Source organism: Melanotaenia boesemani, chromosome 4 (assembly GCF_017639745.1).
Source record: "Melanotaenia boesemani isolate fMelBoe1 chromosome 4, fMelBoe1.pri, whole genome shotgun sequence".
Taxonomy (NCBI): domain Eukaryota; kingdom Metazoa; phylum Chordata; class Actinopteri; order Atheriniformes; family Melanotaeniidae; genus Melanotaenia; species Melanotaenia boesemani.
Window position 1 is genome coordinate 30,583,361 of NC_055685.1, and position 24,831 is coordinate 30,608,191.

At 38.0% G+C, this 24,831-nt stretch overlaps 1 protein-coding gene across 1 annotated transcript; it reads right to left on the bottom strand.

Annotated features, from left to right (window-relative positions):
- Positions 1 to 1,553: 1,553 nt before the first annotated feature.
- krt98 (keratin 98) lies at positions 1,554 to 4,857 on the bottom strand. The gene is made up of 8 exons (XM_041983480.1): positions 4,455 to 4,857; positions 3,800 to 3,882; positions 3,498 to 3,654; positions 2,808 to 2,969; positions 2,592 to 2,717; positions 2,042 to 2,262; positions 1,930 to 1,940; positions 1,554 to 1,832 (listed from the first exon to the last, which is right to left on the bottom strand). Exons 1-8 carry the CDS (start codon positions 4,782 to 4,784, stop codon positions 1,732 to 1,734), a joined length of 1,191 nt encoding a protein of 396 aa, XP_041839414.1. The 5' UTR covers positions 4,785 to 4,857; the 3' UTR covers positions 1,554 to 1,731.
- Between the last annotated feature and the right edge of the window lie 19,974 nt (positions 4,858 to 24,831).

Consider the following 24,831-nt stretch of genomic DNA (forward strand, 5'->3'; position numbering starts at 1 on the left):
ACAGGACTCATCAGAACTGTTGCACACTCCCAGAACTAGGTTGGGGAGAGCTGTTGTAAAACCAACCAGGTTAGACTTACAGAAAAAAAGTGAGAATATTCAAGTTAGAAATAGATGGAAATGATCATATTTCCTCTGTCCTTTACATACTAAATATTTAAACTAGTTATAATTAAAATTGATGTAGCTAATTTTATGAAGGTCAGGGAAAGGAAAGGCTTCATGATTTTATTTAACAAAGTTAATGAATATCCAATTTTTTTCCCACTTAAACTGACTAAAACCAGACTTAATCCTTTTTGAGTTTTCGTCGACTAAACTATCACATATAGAAATGACTAAAATGTGACTACAACTAGTGAGCATTTTTGTCCAAAAGGTGAAGACTAAGATATAAATTAGGGTGGCTGCCAAAAACAACACTGCATAGAACAGTGGTTCCCAACCTGGGGTCCCAAAGAGCGCAGGGTGTCGCCGAGGCTTTGAACATTAGAGCCATTGTGATTAATGTCCACAAATTGTTTCTATTTTAATCAATAAAAGTAAGGCTGTATGCTGTTCATTTAACTTTGGCTTCATCAAAGAACAGGACTCAACAAGAATACATTATATATGGTGAGAATCTCACTTTTGAAAGCCTAAAACCAAACATGGTTATAGCACAGGGTGGAACAGGTGGTCCATGGCATTTTGGTATTATATGCATGAAGGGGGTCCCTGAGGAAAAAAGGTTGGCGAACCACTGGCATAGAAGATGACAGTACACATGCACACAATTTTGAAGTAGTGCCCTGTAGCATAGTCATTGCTGCACATGAGGCCACTGGATCTACTTGCCGATGAAAACATGTTTATGCCTGGAGGAATTTTGGCCACTGACAGCCACCGTTCATTAAAAATGGTGCTATACCCATCTCTACCATTAGATGTCAGTAATTCTTGCACACTGTACCTTTTAAGGTTGGGCCAAAGGTGGGCAGAGCATGCTTGTATTTTTAAAAAAATCACATCAGGCACTCTTAGCCATTGGACAAGACCCTCCAGAACTTACTGGAAAAATAAAAATGTTTTTACCTTTATTTATACAGGTTAATCTAACTGAAACTGTCAAGAGATATCTGTTCACAATCTACAATCAATACAAACAGTCTCAGACATGCAGTACAATTCAGTGCGTAACAAGAAATTATATGACTGCAAGTTTTAACCTCTAAGGTTTTCTTTTAATCAGCCTTTTAAACCTGAGGGTGTTGTGGTAAGATTAAAATTGCCCACTATTAATTTTATTTCTCAGCCTCCAAAAAGACTGTAAACATAAAACAAAAAAAACATTCAGGAGTTTAAAATTGATACTTTTATCATAATTTACTTGATTTTTGTGTTATGTTTATCGATATTTCTGTTTGATAGTTTTCTTTAGATTTTGGTTTACTCTACATGTGGTTTCTCGTTTTATTGTATTCCATTTTCTGATGAGTAAATTAACATGCTGCAAACCAACCAACCAGCTTTGGCCAAATAGTGCTACTTTCTTTTGTCTTAAAATGGACAACCCTGGGAAAAGCTGGGAAAAGGTTGAAACTAATACCGAAATAAATGAGCCAGATCCAGCTCTTGGAACATGGAGTAAAAAGAGGCTGAGAAAGGGAATTGATCTGTTCATTACAAACAAACAAGACACTTCTGTCCAACTGCATAATGTTTATTGGTTTTTGCTTGTGTTTCCAGTTTTTAACCCTCCACCTCGTCCACATCCACATCGACGGTCTTGCTGCTCTGAACCACCTTTCCATCCACCACCGTCTCCACCACGGTGATGACCTTTGTGACCACTGAAATTAAAACATGAACCATTCATGCAAATTTCATGACATTTCTCATAGCTATATCATGTTAATGATAGAGTAAACATTTAAAAGCCTTGCTTACCTTGTTTCGTGCTGATAATGGAGGGAAAAGAAAAGATGAGATCATTAGTTTTTACTCATTATTTTTAAAGCATCTCTGCTATTACAGCTTCTTTCTGGTCATTAAGTCTAACCTCTCTTCCTCCCCGTCCAGCAGCCTCCTGTACTCTGCAATCTCCATCTCCAGACGAGTCTTTAGGTCCAGCAGCAAGTCATACTCTTGCTTTGTGTTGGCGATGTTTGCATGGATCTGGGACAGTTGAATCTCCAGGCTTGTGACTGTTTCCTGGAGGTTTGCTAGTTGTGCAGCATAGCGTCCCTGAGTCTCTGCTAGGTTTTCTTCCAGAGATGCTTTCTGTTGAGGCAGCAGGAAGATAAGAGATTAAATTTCAGACGTTTATATTTGTGTGTTTAAAAGGCGTCAGGTAGGTTTTCCAAACCAAAGTTTCATTAAATTTGCTAAATGGAATGCAAATGTGAAGGTGTTTCCATCTACTACTCTAATGGGATTTAACAAAGGTTTGTTGAGATAACCAGCTAACATAACAAAATTAAGAGTGACACTCAAAGCTTCAAAGAAGGGACAAACTGTAAAATAATTAATAGAATGTAAAGTTTTTTAAGATATGCCATCATAGTTTCATGCCGAGCAGATATGCGTATATATGCTATATGCTGACATACCATGCTCAAATGGGACTGCAGCTCAATCTGTAGTCTCTGGAAGGTGCTCTTCAGGTCTTTAATTTCTGTCTGGGATGTCGCCAGACTCTCTGTATGTGTCAGCACATCCTGCTCCACTGCTTTGATCTGAAACACAACATCGCCTGTGTTACACTTCCTGTTAACTCCTAAAAAAAAAGTCACTTGAATGGTAAGAGCTGGAACGTCACTTCTCACCTTGTTCTGATACCATGATTCCAGGTCCTTACGGTTCTTGGAGATCACTCCCTCATAGTGGTCCCTGATTTCTGTCATGGCCTGGTTCAGGTCTGTAGAAGGACAAGCGTCTACAGCCACATTAACCTGACCGCCCATCTTACTCCTCAGCATAGCCATTTCCTGCAGGGATACATGTAATATTTCACCAGTGCAAAGACCCACACAATCTATCACTTTAGCTATTGTGATGATGTAAAGTGTTGCTGTAACGTATCACACATATGTTTTCAGTTTTATTTATCTGTGTGTGAGGTTGTGATGGGGTGCTGGACAAACAGCAGCAATGAGCTAATGGAAGAAGAGAAGAATAGGTGGAAGTGAGTACAGGGTCACAGAAACTTATGAAAACAGCAACCTAACATGTTATTTCCTCAGTTTTATCAGGGGTAAACCAGAGGTCAAGTGTGTGAGCTCTGACCAGCTAAGGTCACAATAGAAAGCTAAGACAAATAGTGACAACTTAATTATAGAGAAAGTAGCTGCGGCTGAAAAGACTGATAATGCTGAGCTCTGTTTAAATAACCACCTGTGTGGTGGCAAACTTTCAGGTTCTGTGCAAACAGGGAAAATAATACATGTTGACACATGTAAACTGTCAGCAGTAAATCTGGTGCACCGCTTCTTCGTTTCCATTTTTTCTGCTCTCACCTCCTCGTGGTTTCTCTTCAGCATGATGAGCTCATCCTTCAGGGACTCATACTGGCTCTCCAGATCCATCCTGATCAGGTTCATGTCATCAAATACCCTCTTCAGCCCAGCGATGTCAGCCTCCACGGTCATCCTCATGGCCAGCTCGTTCTCATACCTGCAAGGATTTCACACAGGTGGGCAGGAGAACAGGCCAGAGAGGTTTTAGATGCCTTGTTAAAAGCAGAAGTTGTCAGGTAGGCACGATTTCACGCTCTGAGGAATGTGTGAAGTATCACTGACGTGGCAGAGAGCTAACTCACTTCACTTTGAAATCATCAGCTGCCAGTTTTGCGTTGTCGATGTCTAAGACTTTCTTGGCGCTCAGCTTGGAGGCAAGTCGAATCTGAGATAGGACAAACAAAACAAACAAGAAAACCAATCAGGAAAAATACTTAGCTCCTATTTTATGTATTTAATAGAAGACAAAATTATATTTGTAATTGATCATTCAATCCTTTTGAATTTAAATGGCAGCCAATAATTGGACCAATAGGTTGTTAAATATCTTGTAAGGATGGTGTGTAAGAGATGAGCTCATTACGTGTCTAAAAAGTGATCAGTGTGAGTCTGAAAATCGTGAGCAGGATGTGACGTACAGCAGGCATGAATCTGATAAGACGGTAATGAATGATCGGCTTGCAGAACTTCTGGTTTACTGGCTTTAACAATGTGGTACTCTCACATGCCAGCATCATCATTAATTTATTTATAAAGTGTTTTAACACCTGCCACAATTAAACAAAGTGCTGTACAACTAAGGTTGATAAAATAAAAGCATAAAAATGCATAAAAATAACATCAACATAAAACAATTTAAATGCAGCAGACAGCTGCTTAGTGAAACTATCTGAGAAATGAGAACAGGAAGATAACAAAACGAATGAGAAACACCTGCATGTGTGTTTTCCCTCTTACCTTGTCTATCAGGTCCTCGATGGTGGCATAGTAGCTGGAGTGGTCATGGGAGACCACAGTTCTGCTTTGGTACCACTCTCTGATCTGCTTTTCCAGGCGTTCATTCTCTTTCTCCAGGGTGCGTACCTTCTCCAGGTAGGAGGCCAGACGGTCGTTCAGGTTCTGCATGGTGGCCTTCTCGTTGGCTCCGACATGGAGGTCGAGCCCATCGGTGAGGTTGAAGCCTACTGAGGAGGGTGCATAGTTCATCTGGGATGAGATGCGGGTGCCACGACCTCCTGCTCCTCCATAGACACTCATGGTCTGTTGGTTGTAGGATCTTATGGACATCTTGGATTGTCTGGATCTGGACCAGGTAAGGATGAATGGAGCTGATCTGCAGTTGAAAGCATTACTTTGGCTTCCTTGCAACTCACTATTTATAGTTGCTACTCACTGAAAAGTGGGAGGAACCCGGAATGACTTGTTGAAAGAAAAAGACCGACTACCCTCCAACTCCTATATGCTATCTTTTCATCACCAAGGGTGTGGCGACTGATGGGTAGGGGTTCATTCTCCCTTTCTCAGGTTGAACTAGTGATTCCACATTTTCTTGTTCCCACTGAGTTGCAGTCATCACATTCTTCCTTGTTTGGTTGCTTGAAAGCTTTAAAGCCTCAAAACAATTAATTTACATTTATATGTATCTGAAGAAACTCCTATAGGCTACATGACCTGCTTTTTAAATATTCATGCAGCCTAATTGCTCACAGCAGTGACAAAACTGACACATACCAGTGACAATTTCACCTCTGTGAAACTCTAGCCTAAGCGGTTGGGAGCAAGTTATTTATGTCACAAAAGTTTCCAGGAAATTTAACATTTGGCTGTCTTCCCAAGTCTTATAATCTTATTTCTAGCCAAAAAGTATTTTTGATCTTGTTTAGCTTTAAATGATTTTAATTTATTACTTAGTTACTAAATCCTATTTTACACACATAATAATATCACAGAGACACTGAGATCACATATCTTTCTGTCCCAGTTTGAGCTCTGAAAACTTGTTTAAACATCTCCCAGTACCAATTCACACACACTTCAAATATTAGCTGTGTTAATTAAAGAAAAAAACCCTTAACTTGCAAAGTTTCAGACTATAATCAAGTACAATAATCTGCCATTGTAGTAAGATAATTGAGCTTGGTAAGATTTCCTTATCAAGTAGAAACAACAACAACAACAAAAACAACCAAAAATAAACAAACAAAAACTCAAGCCTAGCCTAGCTTGAATTCAGAAGACTAAACTTGTACAGTTTGTTTTTTAAGATCTTTTCTCTCAAAGTGAAAAACAACACTGAAAGAAGCATTTATAACTTCTTAAGCCCAGATTTCTTTTTAATTAAAGAAATCTTACTAAGTTCAATTATTTACTGCACTGGCAAAATTTTTCACTTGTTTACAGTCTGATTGTTCTCAGCTTCTTAGCTTGCTGATATTAGCATCAAGGCAAACACATTTTCACTTTCAGTGCCCGTAGCTTACATTTACTATGAGTTTCATACCTAAAACTTTTCGATGGACTGTGCTTTAAGATTATTTAGATCTTTGTTGGATTTCCCTTTGAGACAAGTCTGGTTAACAAATAATAAACACAACTTGTTCCATTGGTGAAAAAAACGCTTTCCTCTGTGTAAAAGAGACAAACAACTACAGCTTAACTGGTTTATAATTATTATTGTAGCACAACCCCATGTCAGTAAAAAATGATCACCTTGTTGTTTTCTTTCCTGCTATCACTTAAACCCTTCTGTCATGTTGTCTAGCCATCTGCCTCTGTAATCATTTCACAACTTTTTCATTCCATAGTCACACTGATAAGCAGGGTAGGGCCTGAAACAACGATGACTGATGCTTTGATAAGCACCTGAAGAATGTCCATCAGGTCCTTACAAACATTACAATAGGACAACTAATGCTAAAGGCATGCAACATTTTTCTTTCAATATCAAAAGAATTTATGTGATAGGATGCCTGTTCAAGGCACCAATTAGTTTAATTTCGTAATGTTTTTTTGTAAAATAAAGCACAAAAAGACACTTAAGTATTTTGACTGATCATAGGTGACAGTGAGCAGGTTTAACTAAATGATTTACCATCTGTTCTATCTAAATGAAGCAGGTTAATGTGATTAGTTACACCTGTGGCTTCTGTGCTGTGACATGCTCTGTGAAAATGATGTTTTGATGTCTTATATGGTTTAATAATATTCAATGCAGTTATTTTTCTTCTAGGAAATTACTGTCCCCTAAGGTTAAATATGGGTTTATATTTACAACATTTCTGCAATTTAGGCAAACATGTTTTTTTCTGCACAAAAACGTGTGGGCCTGTCAGCCCTGCAGTGATGCAGTAACCTGACCACCGTGACAAGCTGGTAACACAACTATGTGTTTGATCTCAATCCTCTTAAACATTTAACTCAACTCCTGGTTCAAAATATCTTTTGTTGTTTTAATGAGAGAAAGGGGAAAATGTTGCTCTGCCTGACTCTCCTAAACCACGCCAAGACCTCCAGGGGTTACTACAGCTTCTGCCTCTGATCAGTGATGCTGAAGGGATGTTTGCATCGAGGTATGTCTGATGTAGTAACACACCTCTGTATAATTATTTCCTTTTAAGCAGCAGCCTTAGGTGTTTATGATAGTAAATGCATGTGAGACAGCATCAGAATGTAAGACAGTTGAGATGCTTGAAAAGGTGCAGAAGGATAGATATCACACTTAGTATGGTGTTAGCAGTATTAGTTTTATCCTAGTATCAATATTAGTATTATCTTATCAGTCTTATTATGTTATTCACTGTTGTCTTAATATTTTCTTTCCTATTTTTTATATTTACAATTATGGATTTATCCATTGATGGGCAAAACATTAATATTTGGAAGCCAACTGTTTTGTTTGCCTTAAATGAATAATCAGTTGAACCCCTCTCTAGAAGACTGGATGATAACCTCTTCAATGCTAATTGTGATCTCTTTTATGTAGTTGATTTAATTTTTAGTGATTTGATTTGATTGATCTAGTTTTATTTTTTTATTTATTTATTTATTGCTATTAATTTATTTAATATTTGTATTTTATTTTATTCTAGTGCTTTTGTTATTCTTTTTTATTCTATTAATTTTGTATTTATATAATTATAAATAAATGCAGGCGTTAAGGGGTTAAAGAAGCCTGTTCATGATATGCCAGGTGGATGTTTTAGGTATTGTTAGGTATTAAATATGTTTTACATATCAGGCACAACATAATGTATAAAAGTTAAAGTGAAGGGATACACAGATAAATTTGATATATTTAACCTTAATCAGCTGATGAGCAGCTTTTTGGGCTGAACTAAATCAACTGATGGCTGATATTTAGCTGGTGTGTCCTGTTTAGACTTGATTTTATACAGACGTTGACAAGGTTTATTTACATTTCATTTGGCTGGTGTGGAGGAAATATATAAAAAAAAGCTTTACTGAAGGAGTCTTGGGCCAAACAAATGGGCTTTCTGAGGTTTTTGAAGCTGATCAATCAGGAGGTGAGTGTTTCAGGGAGCTGTGTCACACCATCTGCAATACTCACCCCAATACTTTTTCTATGACACATCTTTTATGCACACAGGTTATATGTCTATGCATTTCTCACAAAATCAAGGTAAACACTTCAAATCTGGAGCAGGGGGCTCTGCTTCAAGAGTGACTGCTGTGAAAAGTGAAGGTTGTCTGTACAGTAGAGACTGGACATTTGACACGACTCCAAAGCCGGTTTGATTGTATTGAGGTAAACTGGTCTGAATCACTGTCGACGCTTGCTTCAAATCTCTGCAATCATGTGACCAAAGATATTACAGGCTTCATACATCCCCATAAAACACCACAAGTGAGACTGCTGATTTAAATCTTTGGGGCTGTTTCATTAATTGCGAGAAAGATTTTATATCTAATATATAATTTTGTCTCCTGTCACCTATTGTGAGGATTAAATGGTTGCAGAAAATGAATGAATGGTACAATATAAAATAGTTGTGTTGTAGTAGTTTCAGACAAATATTCTACAGTCATTTAGCAGACACTTTTCTCCAACGCCACTTACATCCAAAGGTGGTTAGGCAGTATCAAAGGTCTTGTGTATGGACCCAACTGGAAGTTGTTAATATTTGTCCCCTGTGGGATTTGAACTCAGGTCTCCTGTGTGGGACGGATGGCCTGCAACTGAATGAGCCAGCCACTGTTTATGTGGCTATTTAATCCACCAATCATTAAGATCAAAGCCTGTAATAAATCTGATGTTGAAATACCTTTAATCTCTCTTTACAGCAAAAATCTGCCATATCAATTATGTTTCAAGTAATTATAAGTAGTGACAGGACAACACATTTACACATTTTATTAGTAAATTGACATTTAAAAATGTACCATTTTCCTAATTAGACAATAATTCGGAGAATGATGACATGACTGCTTCAAAATGAATTAGAATAAACTAAAATCTGTGAATAATTTGGAAGTTTGTTGCTGCTGTAATTGCAGTTGACCACTAGATGTAACTGGTGTGGTCTGTCTTGAAGGATTTGAAGCTTCAAATCTTTTTTTTTTTTTTAACAGTTGGGAAGAAGCTTCACAAAGGCTTCATCGGCCCATCTCTACAGTATTCTAAAAAAACAAAAAGGACAAAAACAATCATTACAGAAATCAGACAAATTACTATCTTTAACATCAGTATCGGCCCAGTATTCCACAGCCAGTAAATTCTGTTGTCAGTGTTTTTTTCATTATTTAAAATTAAACTAATAAATCAAACTGAAATCTCAAATAAAAGAAAGAGTGAAAATTTGTCAAGTTTCTTAAGTACCAACTTTAAACTTAGCCTAAACATATATAATAAGTGAAAATAGCAGCACGTTGCTGCTGTCAGTGAAATTATTTAAGCTCATTGAGTCCTTCGCCTTTTTTGTTGGGGCATGGGAAAATTACGTTGCCATAGTGAAATGAGTATATCTCTGCAAATGTGTCTATTTGAATACTTTTGATTCATAGTCAAGTGAACACTTGTTTGATTTGTTCAGATGTGTATATATTAATATATGTATTACTGGTAAAGAATAAATGAAGATGGCACATAGCATAAATGGAAAAAAATTGAGGTTTGCCCCCAAAAAACTCATATAAACACGTTCAGGATGAATATAAATATCCCATTGGAATGATGCAACTGTAGCCCTAAACTTTTATAAATCATAGTACAGAATGTGAACATCATATGCAAACTCTGATAAAATGAATCACACACACACACACAAAAAAGGAGAGGTCACCAAAATGGTCATTTTGGCACCATCTGTTCTTAAAGTCCACCAACTAGGCGACTTCCGGTTTTTAAAAGGTAAATTCCTTGTGTTATATGTATCTACATTTATCTTACTTTTCTTCTTAAAATGATTTTGTTGAAAAAACATTAAGAATGTCAACTTATTTCTAAATTTACATCTTCAGGTGTAAAAACCTTTTCTCTTACATCAATATTCTTTAAGTAGGTAGCTTTATTTTAAAAGTGAAATGCACAAAAACTAACTCAACAAAAAGCATTAAAACATTTTTTTAACTAGACAGATCAGACGATACCAGACAAAATCATTAAACTTATTTCTCATTATTCACCACTAGGTGATGAAACTAACCAACCACTGCTCAAAGGAAAAAGTTGTAAGATTAAAATCCCAACCACTCTGAATCATTGATCATTCAGTCACCACCTTTCATTAGCTGTCCACATCCACTTTATTATCATGGAAACATGACCAGTGGACACTCACATTAGACAGAAATAACCGGCCTAGAAAGAACAAAAAGTCCTCTTTTTCTGCCCTATACATAAATTCATTACACTTCACATTTATCTCTCACACTCTCCGGCCACATCCTGTTGCTGTCACCTGTCAGCAGCGGCACTCATGCATATCCAGCAGGATGAGTTTTATAGTTTCATGATGTATGTGAGTGTGACAGGGACAAGAAGAGCAGGAATGTCTGCTGCCTTTGTGTAGGGCCATTCAGCTCAGTTTTAGATATCCAGCTTAAAGTTGCCTGAAACATTTGGGTAAAATATCTCTTATAATATCTCACTTAAGGAGTGATTCTAAAATGGGATCGTCAGAGCCATGGCAAAATCAGCAGCTTGTGCTTTTGCAAAGTTGTGGATTTTAAGGTGTGTTGAGTATCATTTTGCCGCCGTAGAGGCCGTCCTCTCATCTCTGTGTTATGTAATTAAAGTCATTCTTCCCCCCTTCAGTGAAATGTTTCTCATGCTGCTGACTGCAACACCAATTGGCATGCAGAAAAAATCGGGTCAGGCTTGAGAGGTCAGCTGTTCAATTTAGACCATTCGTATCTAACAAGATTGTAAACAAGCCAGACTTAATATGGTAAAGTCAAGTACTCAAATCCAAGGCCGGATAGGGCCCACTTGGGGCCCACATGGGCCCAAATGAGCAGCTTTAAAAAATAAAAAAAAAAAAGAAAGAAAAGAAGAGGCTTCAAGATTTAGATATGGGACACGATAACCAATCAGAAGCACATCTATACAATTTTTAACCTTAGCAGTATTATTTGATTGGTGGGCTGCGATTGTGGAAACCACGGTAACATGCCCGGGGTCCTGCCCCTTGGCCACGGTCTTTAGTGTTGAACTGGCTGAACTGTGGGAGTTGTAGAAGGCTGTGAGAATGATCAAAAATAAGAGAAGTGGTTGTTTTTAAATGGAAGCGAAAGCGAGGAAAGGAGGTTTATTATGTTTATTATGAAGTTTACATTCTATAGACACTTTCTTCATCAAATCGAGGGAGGAAAATGAGGATGAAGTAATAGAAGACGTGGAAGCTAAGCGGGCGGGTCCAGATCTGGACGAGGCCGTTAGCCCTTCAACAGAGCCCGAGGCTGGTTGCAGCAACGGTGACGCGGACTCGCAATGGATTTATCAGGTCTGTGACCTGGCTTTGTGGAGGACAGTCAATGAAAATGCTTGCGCTGTCCTTATTGATTTTGGAGCTGCTGCCTTTCACAACAGAGCAAGCAAATATCCCGCTTCAGCCCGTGATGGGGGTTTGGGCGGTAAAGTGCGCTCCTTCACACATGATCTAATGTGCTGTCATCTTCCAAATGGGGAAAAAGACTAGATCAACTATTCACCATCTACAGGTAGCATTTTTTTGCTTCCCTTGCATGTTATTTGCATCAAAGGTTTTTCTAACTGGAAACATCTCGAACATGTGCATGACCACGAGAAAAGCTCAGAGCACTGCAACAGTATGCTAGCTTTACTTCGGCGCTCATCAGCCACTGGGAACGGGAATGTGAAGAAAAGTGGCGCAACAGCTGGAAGGACAGAAGTGGTGTTGGCGGGAGGTGCTCAGATGGTTGTTGCTGCAGGGCCTCCAACTCTCACACATTGGCTGTGAGACTCACGCATTTAAATGACTTCTCACGCTCTCACGCTAAACCTCCAATTTTCATGCTAAAATACACATCAAGAGCAATCCCGGCTAATCGGGAGGTTCGGGAGTATTCTCTGTGGGCCACATTTCTTAGGCCGGTGTCCCGAAACAAAAAAATAAATAACGATATCATCTATCTGAGAAGAATAAGTAGTAGTGATGTGCGGATAAATAGTGAAATATCTATTCATTCTATACCAGCATTTATATAACTAAACTTTTAGGATGTAGGAAATATGTCTTCTTCTGCCTGTAGGCAAATGAGAAAAAGGCGAAGCAGAGCGTCGCAGTAGCTCAGTGATCAGTCCGACAGGCAGTGATGAGTGGAGATATTTCAGCTCCACAAACAACAACGATGCACAGTTTGATGTGTGTGTGGAACTCCATTAAACATCAGAGAATCTACTCTAACACAGAAGCAGACGTGATGAGGCGAAAGAGGAGAGGAGGAAGACAGGTGCTGCTAGGGCGGAGCCAGACGTTACTCAGAGCCCTTTGGTGCTGCAGGCAGGTAATATCAGGTACTACCACGTACAATCAGGTACTCAGAGGGAGAAAATGTAGAGCTGGGGTAGCAATGTTACTTGTTTTTGGGGAAGTGATTTCTGTCTGCCTGCTGCTAGATTTAAGTTTTTGTGTTGATGTTTAAATAGCAGGAGACCCTGCAATCTTAACACTAAGGATTCTTGTTTTGTTCAGACTTGCAGCAATAAATATCAGCCACATTGCTGACATCTGTGTTTATTCGGGATCTGTCTGTTGAGCCTGAAAAAGAACTTTCGTGATCAATAAGTCATGCCTACAGACGATGTGAGGGCAGGGCGTTGCTAGACATAGGGCTCTACAGGGGCCCAGGCCCCCCATTTCTCAGTTGTTTTTTTATTATTATTATTATTATTATTATTATTATAAAGACCTGCTATGTTTATGAAATGAGCAGCATTATGTTCCATCTGCTTCCCTTTGTTAACATGGCTGTTTCTGCTGCTTCCAAACTACTGCCACTGTAAATGGAACAGTAAATAATATAAATAATAATAATATGGTTGTAATATACTTTATGAAAAAAAACTCTCTTTTGTGAATTGTCAAACAAAAGTTAAACATGCAAATAGAGAATTTCTAATCTAATCAAATATAAAAATTCATATGGTTTTAAGTTAGAAAAAACTTCCAAGTGAATATCAGATTATAGATTTCTTATGATCTCTTACATGAATTTGGAGGTTTGCTTTAAAAATCCAGCATATTAAAAGTCATATAGTCAGACTTTACTCATATTTATTTATATTTACAGAAAGACATTGTTATAAGTGATTGTTGGAAATTTGCTCCAACAAGTATGTTTAAAAAAAATTATGTTGAAATTTATTCTCCAGTAAATGTCACTGTATGTTTTGTATTGAAGCTGCTGCCTGACTGGGAACTGTGTGACTATGATTGCATAACAATCATATATACTGAACCTTTCAGCACTACTTTAACATTGTAACATCAGTATTGGCAAAAATTAGCATCATGAACCACGTGGTCCTCAGTTTCAAACCCAGCAGCAGCAGCAGGTCCATCATCACGTCCAGATGAGACTGAAATTATTCAGTTTACACTCAATCATCTGCAGCTGGTTCAAACAAAATGATCTCAGTAACACTTTATTCTATTGTATGTTTTGCTATAAGCAGGTTAAGATAATCTTATCTTATTTTCCACAAGCTGTGTTAATTTTCACACATTCTCACCACCATCAGCTGATAATTAAGGCCCCCCAAAAGGCCAAAAGCCAGTCTGACAACCTTAGTAGGTGTGACTATGTGTTGTGATTGAGTAATGGAAAAATCTGAAATGTAGACCTTCTTGATGGACATGAAACAAAATGTACATAAGCCAGTGAGTTACACCACAATGTGTAGTGTGTTGCTATTGGCACCACTGACTGAGAAATGTTAGATATGTAGTTTTACATTGTGTCATGGACAATTTTCACAATATTGCTGTGGGTAGGGGGACCCCTTGGACACTCTTTGCCCGGTGGACCATGCATTTTTAATCCAGCCCTGCTCAAATCTTTTAAAAATGCCAGATCTTTCTTTTAAATTGTACTCATCTTAATACTGTACATTATAACAGAACCTTTGACAAGAGTGATGCATACCCTACCAAAAAGAAGATAAAGAAAAAATTACTGTTTTTCTTCTGTTTCTTCTGTGCCTATCTGATAACTGATTAACTGAGAAATTATTTCACTTTCTCTCTTAAAAAACATGTTTTGCACACTGAATAACTTGCACAACTCCCTCGGGCGTGGCATGGTGACTCAGCTGCAGGGAGCACAAGCTTATCCACATACAGAGCACTTTCTGTGGTGATCACTAGGTGTTGCACTTCAGCTGTAAATCTCAGCTGCAGATCTCTATTACTAAACAAGGTGTGGCCACGTGACAAGAAGCTGCTGCATCTGCACATAAGCTACTCTATTTTTCTATACTACAGTCATTTAGCAGACGCTTTTCTCCAAAGCGACTTACATCTGAAGGTGATTAGGGTTAGGGGTCTTGCCTAAGGGAGACAGATGCAATGCCAACTGAGCTATCCAGCCACTTACAGCTCCTAACAAAGTAATCACAAACTCTTCTCTAGGCATTTCAACATTTTTCTATATTTCAAACTGCCTCTTTGTAACATATGAAGGGCTGGAATAAACTATACTCTAAAAAAGGTGCGATCATCTAATATGTTCGCCAAGAAATAAGGAAATTAAGTCGAGTAGATGAGAAGCCATTAAAGATAAAACAAGTTCTGTTCTCATAAATCTTGATCAGCTGCACTATTTGAACAGAGCAAGGAAGCTAAACAGTTTTTTGTTTGCATATGCCTCACTTCATGAATGATATAAACGAGTCCATATGCACAGCAGGTAATTCATTCAGGGTGAATGTTTAACTTTAACTGTAGAAACCAAGCACACATGGAGCAACTAAACAAACACATACTAACAGTATCATAATGCCACACAAACTCACACTACTTATGTGCAAACCCTGCACATTTCTGTGTGAAGTCAGTGATTAGATCCAGGATATTTGTTCAAGATGTTGCACACTCTGAGGTTACATCACAGTGCAGAGCGAATAGTTGAGCAGGATGTGATAATGTCTGTGGAGGGGTGTGGCATATTCACAGGAGGCCTTCTGGACCTTGTTGCTCCACACTTGTGAGTCACGGCTGCACTCCCTACTCTTATTCACTCTTGCATCTGCTTGTTTGAAAGATTTCGACAGGAAGCAAAGGTAACAAACATAAAACACTAGTAAACTTGATGTGGAATTCCACCAAACGTAATAAAACGATCTGATTGGCAGAATACTCACAGACAAGCCCTCCTTTGAAGATCCTGACTGACAAAGGTCAGTCCAGGTTAACCGCTGTGCCAATTTTAACAGAATGTGGTGCAACACTTTGCTCAGCTAGCTGCACAAATATAGTTGTCCTGAAGCCATTTTAGAACAGAAAAAGCTTCAAAATGGCCTGTTCTCATCAGAAAACATGTTATAGACTCATCTGGGCAAATACTGGAAGTAGGCCGTTCACCATTTTTGCAGTGGCACTTGTGTGAGTGTCAGAAGACCAGGAAGTTCAACAGAAGTGGGTCAAAAATAGTAACAAAGGATTTTATTTTTTAACATCACCACGGGAAGTTTTGGTGAAAAGCTGCCAATCTGATGCTAAATTCAGCGTTTCCATGTTGCTGTCAAGCTTAATGTGGTGCAACAAGTCATGTTAATTATGCTAGTTATTGCTAATGGACTAGAGACAAGGCCTGCCCTGCTGCTGAAAGGAAATTACTATTTTGGAATATATTGTATTAGCTATTTATTTTATAATATTTATCCTTTATTTAACCAGATAAAAAAACCATTGAGATTAGAAATCTCTTTTTGAAGCCTGATCTGGCCAAGAAAGGCAGCACAACCACAAGCACACAATTTTTCACATAACAGATCAACTTTCAAAACACAAGAAGTAAAACAAAACACATAAAACAAAGGTAGCAGCCAACATTAAGTAAATGAAATACAGTGTGGGTTGAATAATACAAGGAGGTTTAAAAACAGTGACATTTACCAAGAGATTTTCTTTTCCAGCCCTCAGAACTGATAGATCAATTTTGTTAATTTCAAATCAGTTTGAAAAGTTATTCCAAGTGGAAGCAGCAGCATATTTAAAAACTTTTCCCCCCAAGTTCTATTCTCACTCTAGGGACCATCTGTGGACCAGAATGAGGGCAGAGATATACTGGTTTTTGCTAATGTGAAAGCCTGCCTACATAGCGAGATGATCATTTAGCTGTATAAAGTGCAGCGATGTGTGATTTCCACAGCCAGTAATAAAACGCAGAGCACAGGAATGCTGAGTGGACTTTTTTCTTCTCGTGTTTTCTTTATTCTGGTTATTGTTGTAACCAATGCCTAGCTAACATGAAAAACAAAATAACTTGAAGATTGGCAGATATCTTCATCAGTAACTGTGGATCACTGCCTAACGCTGTCAGTCCAGATATTCATTCAGTCAGTGGTAGCAGGTGGCAGCAGATACGAGATTGCCACAGCAAAAATGACGCGCTGTAAGATGGCTCAACACACAAAATGGCTGTTGGATATGTCTATAGGTAGGATTTGAGTTGTTAAAAAAGATATGTTGGCCTTTTCTAGCTTTACTGGACACTCAGATCTAAAACTATAAGACTCCTGAACAACTTTGTCCCCCAAGCCATCAAACCATCTGTCCACAACACAAACCTCGTCTTCGCTTTGACTTTTTCATGTTTGTGCACAACTGCATAAAAGTGTGAGTTCTGAACCCTCTCACAGGGAAAAAGTTTAATGGGCTCCAGATCCCCTGCAGGTGTGAAGCCATTTGAAACTATGAGGAGGGAGAGTCACTCACACTTTCTCCACAGTTTTGCACAAACACCAAGTTACTGTGGCATTGAAGTTCTTTGCTTTTCACTCTGTACACGTGCCTATTGTAATTTATGATTTTGAGGTATGAATGATAAATGTGAATTTTTGGTTGTTACTCTCTCCAAAGATCTGAGCTGGCAGTCAAACACTATTCACAGTGCTAAAAAGGCTCGCCAGCATCTCTATTTTTTACGGAAATTAGGAGAATTCACTCAAAACAAAACTATTCTTTTAAACTTTTATCAGTGTGGTATCGAAAGTCTTCTTACCAGCTATGTCACTGTGTGGTTTGGTAATCTCACTGTGAAAGAAAAGAAAACTTTAAACAGAGTTGTTCGCTCTGCTCACAGGACAATTGGCTGTGACCTACCAGTCCTGGGGGACATTTACAAATCTAGACTCTTAACAAGAGCTTTACAGATCATCAATGATCCCTCTGACAACCCTGCTACAGAGATGTTCGACCTCCTGCCCTCAGGGAAACGATATTGCGCTATTAAATGCACTACATCTCGTCATACTAAAAGATTTTTTCACAAGCTGTCATGACTTTGAACAATGCACTTTGAAATACCTCAGATATGCATCTTAGTTATGTCTTTTACTGCTATTTATTTATACAGTGTTTTAATTGTTTCTTAGTATTAGGCGCTTTTAGGATGTGCCCATGTGTTGTATTATTTAGGCTTGTGTTTCGTATGTTTTGTCTGTTAAATGTTGACAGTGCACTTTGAGCTCTTTGCAACCGTTTTCCAATGTGGTTTCTTATACTGCAAATGGCAAATAAACTGAACTGAACTGAACTGAACTGAACTGGACTGGAGGGTGAGATCCAGTGCATTGGAGGAAACGGCTGCACAGATCGGACTGGAGAGGGTGTGAAATCGACCCAGGCCAGGGGAAGGATAATACAATGGCTGTTAACAGCTAAGTCAAGGGAGGTGAAAGCTTGTGTGTGCCATATTTACATTGACAGGGATGGTAATTATAATATATTTCCCATTGATGTCTGTATTATATGAAACCCACTATATGTATTCTGTTGTCTGTTTCTCTTTTTAGTTTGTTTAAATTATTCAATTTATTGTACTTTTAAATGTTTCTCTTGCACCTTGCCATAATGCTTTTAATGTTTTATGTAAAGCACTTTGAATGGTCTTGTACATGAAAAGTGCTGTACAAATAAACCTTATCCTTATCCATTAATCCCACAAACATTCATGCAGTTTTACTTTCTACCCACGAGAGCACACTTGAATAAAAGGAATTAGAAGAACAAATGAAAGTGTTACAGTCACGTGGCGAAATGTGGATTTGACACCCTCCACCACTCTATCATTCCAAGGCGTTTCTGCCTAAATGAACAGCAGTAAGATGTAGAAAGTGCTACCATGTGAAAAACACATGATGACACAAACACACACTGATGTTAGCAAACTGAAACTTAAGCTTCATCTGTGTAAGAAACAGGGTACAGAAGACCTCAACCCAATGTCATGGCAGATCTAAACATACTGAAATTTTTCACTTAAAAGGCTAAAAAGTGCTACAGCACCTATATTTAGCTAACACAGGTTTCTATAGGGATACAGCTGCTGTTGCACCACTGATGACTTCCACATGTTCGTGTTTGTGATTTGATGATGTCGACAGTTTTTGCTCTGGGGGGAAAAAAAGATTTGTCATCGGAATCTTATCATTTACGGTCTTTTTCAGTCATATCTGAATTAATAATTACTTACTGTTCTACTTTGCTCCCAGTTAAAAATAAATGGTTATTGTTCTAAAAAATGAACACTCACATAGACTATAGAAGTTTGGTTACGGATCCCATCATGCAAAATGAAAATAAATGCATAAAGAATGTCACTGTGCAATTTTGAAGCCTGGATTGTAAAACTGCTATGAATTAGACAAATATTTATATTTAAGAATTTCTGTTGGGACTACGTTGAGAACTTTGTAATAATGTTATTAAAGTTAAAGCTTACAGGTCCAGTAAACCTCAGTCAGGTTACGAGAGACTCCAAGTGAGACTTTGTGGTAAGTAGATGAAATGAAATTAAATAAAATTAAATATACTTTATTAATTCCAGATGTACATTGCAATGTTGTAGTATTTTTTTTCCTTTTTACGAAATAACAATCACTAATTTACAGAATTTTTCTCTGGACGATCAGCTCCAGGAGCTCCAGATCAGTCCCAAGAACAGAACCAGAACTTATAGATCAGTTGTTTAGTTTCTTTAGTTTCTGGTTCTGGTTCTGCTGCCCCAACAAATGGCTGCAGAGCTGATTGAAGTTTCCACCACAGACTGATAGAAGAAATGAAACACCTTATAGCAGACACTGAGGGGTCTCAGCTTCCTTCAGAAGTAGAGTCTGCTCTGTCCCGCCTTGTAGATGCTTCTATGTCCAGCTGAACTCCCAGGTTATATGCCACCTCCACCTCTTTTCCCGGGATGTAAAGTGAGATCCTGTACAAAAAAATGTGGTCTGGCTCCATTTCTGTTACCCAAACTGCAGCTTGCTGCATGTTCTGTTCCAACGGTTGCTGAACCCACCTGGAGCCAGTTAAAAACCTGCATCTACTACAGAGTCGTTTGATTCTGATTGTGTTAAACAATCTCATTTAACTCAAGAGTGGGTGTCAGCAGGATTTGTGTAAATCTATCATCCGTCTATGTTTTCCATAGATGAGGCAGACACAAATGCCATCATGATGTAATAATCTAACTTGGATAAAATGTTCAAATCAGTAAACCAGCTTCATGTTGAAATATGAGAGTAATGTGAGAGTCAGGGTGAAACTCTTAACAGTGAAACCTCCATTTTCTTCCACATGTGTTACTGGCAGTGACACAGATCAGAACAAGCAAAGTAAACTGATGTACCACTTTGACATGACAGGACATGATGTGCCAAGTTATTATAAAAGGAAGTGACCAGGTTGTGACAGACATGGGAGCATCAACTAGCTTTCATTCCCACTGTTTGATGAAACCGAAGGTATTATCACTTCACCTCTCTATGAATGTAGCTATGTCTACACTCAGGTGAAAGAATCTAGATCATCAACTCAAGACAATAGATAAGATTCAAGCCTTATTAATGACACATACACACCTCTTAGTTGCTATGTTGCAAACAAATAGTGGATTATTTTGATGTGTCTATGGTAACGGTTTAAGCTCTGACACTCTGGAGCAGCCTACAACAAACGTTCTAATTAGCAGTTTTAATCAGGCAGAAGTAAAAATGTTGATATTTTACTGAAGCTCTTTATATCTTAGTCTTGGTTTCACAGTTGTTACCAAGTTTGGGGATGGTTTTTTGACAGATATTATTTTTTAAAGAGGTTAAGGGATTAATTGAAGAAACAGAACAGTAACTTCCCTTCATATCAGTGCCTTCTCCTGCTCAGACCCTAACTCTGTTTTTATACTTAACAGAAACCATCGCAGCATTCTTTACAGCTGAGAAAAGGAGATTCATATCTGAAGAATGAAAAGGACTCATCTACCTTCCAGTGCCACCCTGCTACCAACAATCATTAATCACACTTGACCTTCGGCAGATTTATGATCCAAAGATGTTTAATCACAGTTTTTTATTTCTTTTGGAGTCATACAGCATGCTGTGATGATTAAAACCCTGTGAACTGTGATTAAGATAAAATTATAGCTTCACGTAACTGAAAACAAAAGCTGCATTGTGACAATCATTGCGACATGCACTGTAAAACACTTCCTGATTCATCTTTTCACCTTAATCAGGAGATAGTATCTACAGTTGGACTTTGGTAGATAGTGAAGTGTTTCTATGGAATCGTGCTTAATTAAAAGTAATAAAACAAAAAACACAAAGGGTAAATGTAGGTTTTTATTAAATGGGGAAATTTTAAGATTTATAGGACTGATAAAGCTGCAGCCATTGACGGATGTGCATTTCTTAAAATGTTTTCTGGATGTTTCACATCCTCAGTTTAAGTAAATATTCAATATTATAGATTTTGTTGTCAATACTGCTGAGCAAGATAACAAAGAGATCTTAACCTGGATGTGAAGCTGCACAGACACAGTCATTACATGTCTCAGTCATTTGAAGCGGCAATTACACTTCAGCTTCAGGCTGCATGGAAACGTGAAGTTAAACAGAGGAGGCAGGGAAGTCCTGGCTGAGGTTTCTGAGTCATAAAGCTGCTTTTAGTGAAAACGCCCATCTGCACTGACCTGCTCAGGTAGACATGGACTTATCCACTTTAATACTCAGATATTTGTCTCCACTGCTTCACTTCATGGAATTTGTCTCTACCTGCCAGTTTTCTAAAGCCTGTCCCAACATTAACTCACTCTGACTCAGCCACAGTATAATGAGAGAACACTTTGATAAAATGATTGTTGTTTAGGACTGGCAGAAACTGGTTTACAGAAGGTACCAGATCTTCACGGTGGACCACACAGATCACCGATGATGCAAAAGAGAACCACACTTTCTTTAATTTAGTTTAGTTTAGTTTAGTTTAGTTTAGCTTATTTATTTATTTTTGTAGGAGTTTTCAAGTCCTCAGTGAGGATGTTGGAGGAGTTATTGTTTTCATAAAGTAGGTATTGACAGACCAGGAGATTAAACATGTCAAGGGTGATTAAAGGCTGAACAAATAAACTTTTTCTTCTCAACAATCAAGTTTAGACCAACCAGGCACTCCTAAACTGAACACTGAGGGCTTTGACCAGAAATGTTATCTTTCCACTCCAAAAGAAACAAACAAAAAAGAAAATCTTAAATCTTTTTTTCACATGACATAAACTTTGGTTTTGCTGCTTGAACGTAACTGTTTTTTTTCTGTTTAATTTTAGCTATGTTGGAGAAAAAACAAAAAAGCTGTCTACAAAACAGTTTACTAAAATATTGATATCCCACTTTGATCAGTCACACAGTCCCTCTTCCACAACAGGGTACAAGAAGAAACTCAGTTAATAAATCTGTGAAAGTTGGTGTAGTTTGGGGTTAAAAGCAACATGAAACTAAGTTCAAGGACATGGCAAACTCAAAAATGCAAAACTGTGTTAAGATCGCTTTCAGATAAACAAGAGAGACAAGAACTTTCTGGTGAAAAATATCTGCAGAAGAAACGAAAGCAGAATTCTTTAGGAATGCAGAGCCTTATTTTGTTTCAGGGGGAACTACATGAAGATCATAAGGAAACAAAAACATCAACAAAGAACGCGGTGAAAGCTTTGTAACAAAAAAGTGGCATTATGTGCTTCCTATGTTTTTAATGAAATATGCATTTTTGGCATCTTAAGCTACTCAGACCTCAGAATTTCATAAACATTTGAACAAACACTTCACCAAAGGTTTTTCACTTCCAAATTCCTTTGTGCAGAATTTGTGCTCACTCTAATATATTTAATTTTTTCAGTTTGAGTTTTTTCAGAAGCAGAAATTCGTTCTTCTGGTGTTCTGCTCTGAGCACCAGTTAGCTTTGTCACAAATCCGTTCAGCTTCTCCAAACTACCACACGCTGAATATAGTTCTATTATCTTGTCCTCCAATCAAAATGACCAAATAAGCTGTTTGGCTACACATTTAAATATGATTTATAACGGTGACCCCTGAAGTAGAAGCGGCAGGATGGAAATATGACTCATATGAACATAGTCACATCAGAGGAAGCATTGTTTTCATGTGTATTCTTTAACAAGCAAAAGGTCTACTTCATGAGGAAATATGTTCTTTTTTAAAGCACCATTGTTTCCTTAATGGATAATATTATGCTGGTTGCCTTGGTGATATGTCAACACAACAATGTGTTCCAAGGACAATTTCTCTCTTCCTGGTTGGGTTGAGACAATCACATCACCTGCTTAGGATATGAACTAAAAACTACCTGATTAAGATGAACAATGTCATAATTTATTTGGACTTTTTACACACAGTTGCGTTCACAAAACCTATTCTTTGAACTTATTTAGAAGTTATTATTACCTGCATGAATAAAGGACCTATCATGAAGTTGTGTGTGAGAGGAGGACAGTCTCTGATAAAAATATAACAAAACAAAGGGTAGGACCCAAAGTACAAATCCCAAAGAACACATTGGACTGTTTGATTTGCAGAAATCTAAATCCCAGTGAAAACCTCAAATCTGACATTGCAAATAAGACTCCCTTACACTTAACAAAACTTCACAGCAATGCATGATGGTCAAAACTACCTGAAGAAAACAACCGAGAAGAGCAAGAAGCTTGTAGATGGTTACAATAAACACTCAAAAGCAGTCCAATCAATAAATTAGGACTAATCATCCATCTACTCGGGACAGGATTGAACTGTTGGACTGTGTCTGAACTGAGTTTATACATTTTACTTCCAGTGATCATTGTTAAAGCAACATCTCCCCAAATCCTGTTCTACAGGAAGTCCTTCTCTTTGTTTAACCTCATTTTATAAACCACAGGATTTGAGTTGCTTAGCAACGTTTGTTCACTGTGATAAATATTCTTTAGGCTGTGGTTGACATCTTTAATCCTAGGTTTACGAACTAGAAACACACCACAACAACATGTGTTTTAGCAATTTAATGAAATAAAATAAATAATGAAAATAATGAGTTATGCGGGATGTGGCATATGAGGTGGCATTGTGGTGTGGATAAGACCTTAGTTATCTGATGGAGACGGTGGACGAGTGGATTGAAGAGAGGGATAGGGAAGGGTGATGAAGGAATGAGGTGGACGATGCAAGATGAATGGCAGAATGGATGATGGATGTGAGCAAGGGTGGGTAAGGGCGGGGTTGAAAGAACGAGACAAACTGACTTCAGAAAGTGAACTGAATATAAGAAGTTTCACCAGGTGATTAACGGTGTGGTTGAGGTATGGCCCTACTCCCTAACCTAAGTTAACCCGTTGACTTCATATGGCTAAATGGCGACTGATGTTAATGTGGGTCCTAAAGAATGAAGAAATAAATTAAAATATACTTATTTTTTAAGTTATTCCAGCAATTCTTCATAAAATTTAGGTGTTCAGGCTAATTTTGCAAGAGCTTTCAAATGAAGACTCGGGTGAAAAGATAATCACTACATGCAAATCATGCATAACCAATGTGTACATTACACAATTCCTGTTGGTTTCAGACGTCTCCTGCTCCAACACACCTGACTCAAATTAGATAGATCTCCCCAACAGCTTGTTGTCAAGTTCTGCCCATGACCTGACAATGACCCATTAATCTGAGTCAGGTGTGTTGAAGAAGGAAACGTCTCAAGCCTGAAGGACAACAGCCCTCGAGGACCAGAACTAAGCCAGTCGGCTTAGGTTGCTGCAGATGTGACTATCAGCTTCACAATATTACAAAGACTATATATTACATTTAGGGTTGCTTCCCTTAAATTTATTGTCTAGCTTTTTTTGTGTAAAATGTCTGCAAAATTTTTATCTTTGTAAACTTTGCTCCTGAGATGCCTCATTTATAAATCATGTTTTTGTTCTTCACTTAAGAATGTCACCATGAAACACATTTTAATAATGCCTGCTATCACAGATGTGGCTACATTTGCACACATCAAACAAAGAAGGAGTAGCTGCAGCTGCAACTTTGGACCAATCAGAGAGACAGAAGCTGAAATGAGGCAGCTCAGACGGTATGGTGAAATTTCTTTGAAATATATTCTAATAGATTCTAAAACTAAAATAATTTGTCATGTGGCATGTACCCCACACCTCCCTCTTGACATGCTGAGTCAATATAGAGTTTGTAAGCAGTAATAACTTAGCTGGTCATGTGATCATCTTACAAACAGTGTAGTTTCAGTTTTTAGAGGAGTGACTTGAACATTGTGTTCATTGTCTCAAGTTACGGTGTAAAAGAAAACCTTTAACCTTGTTTACC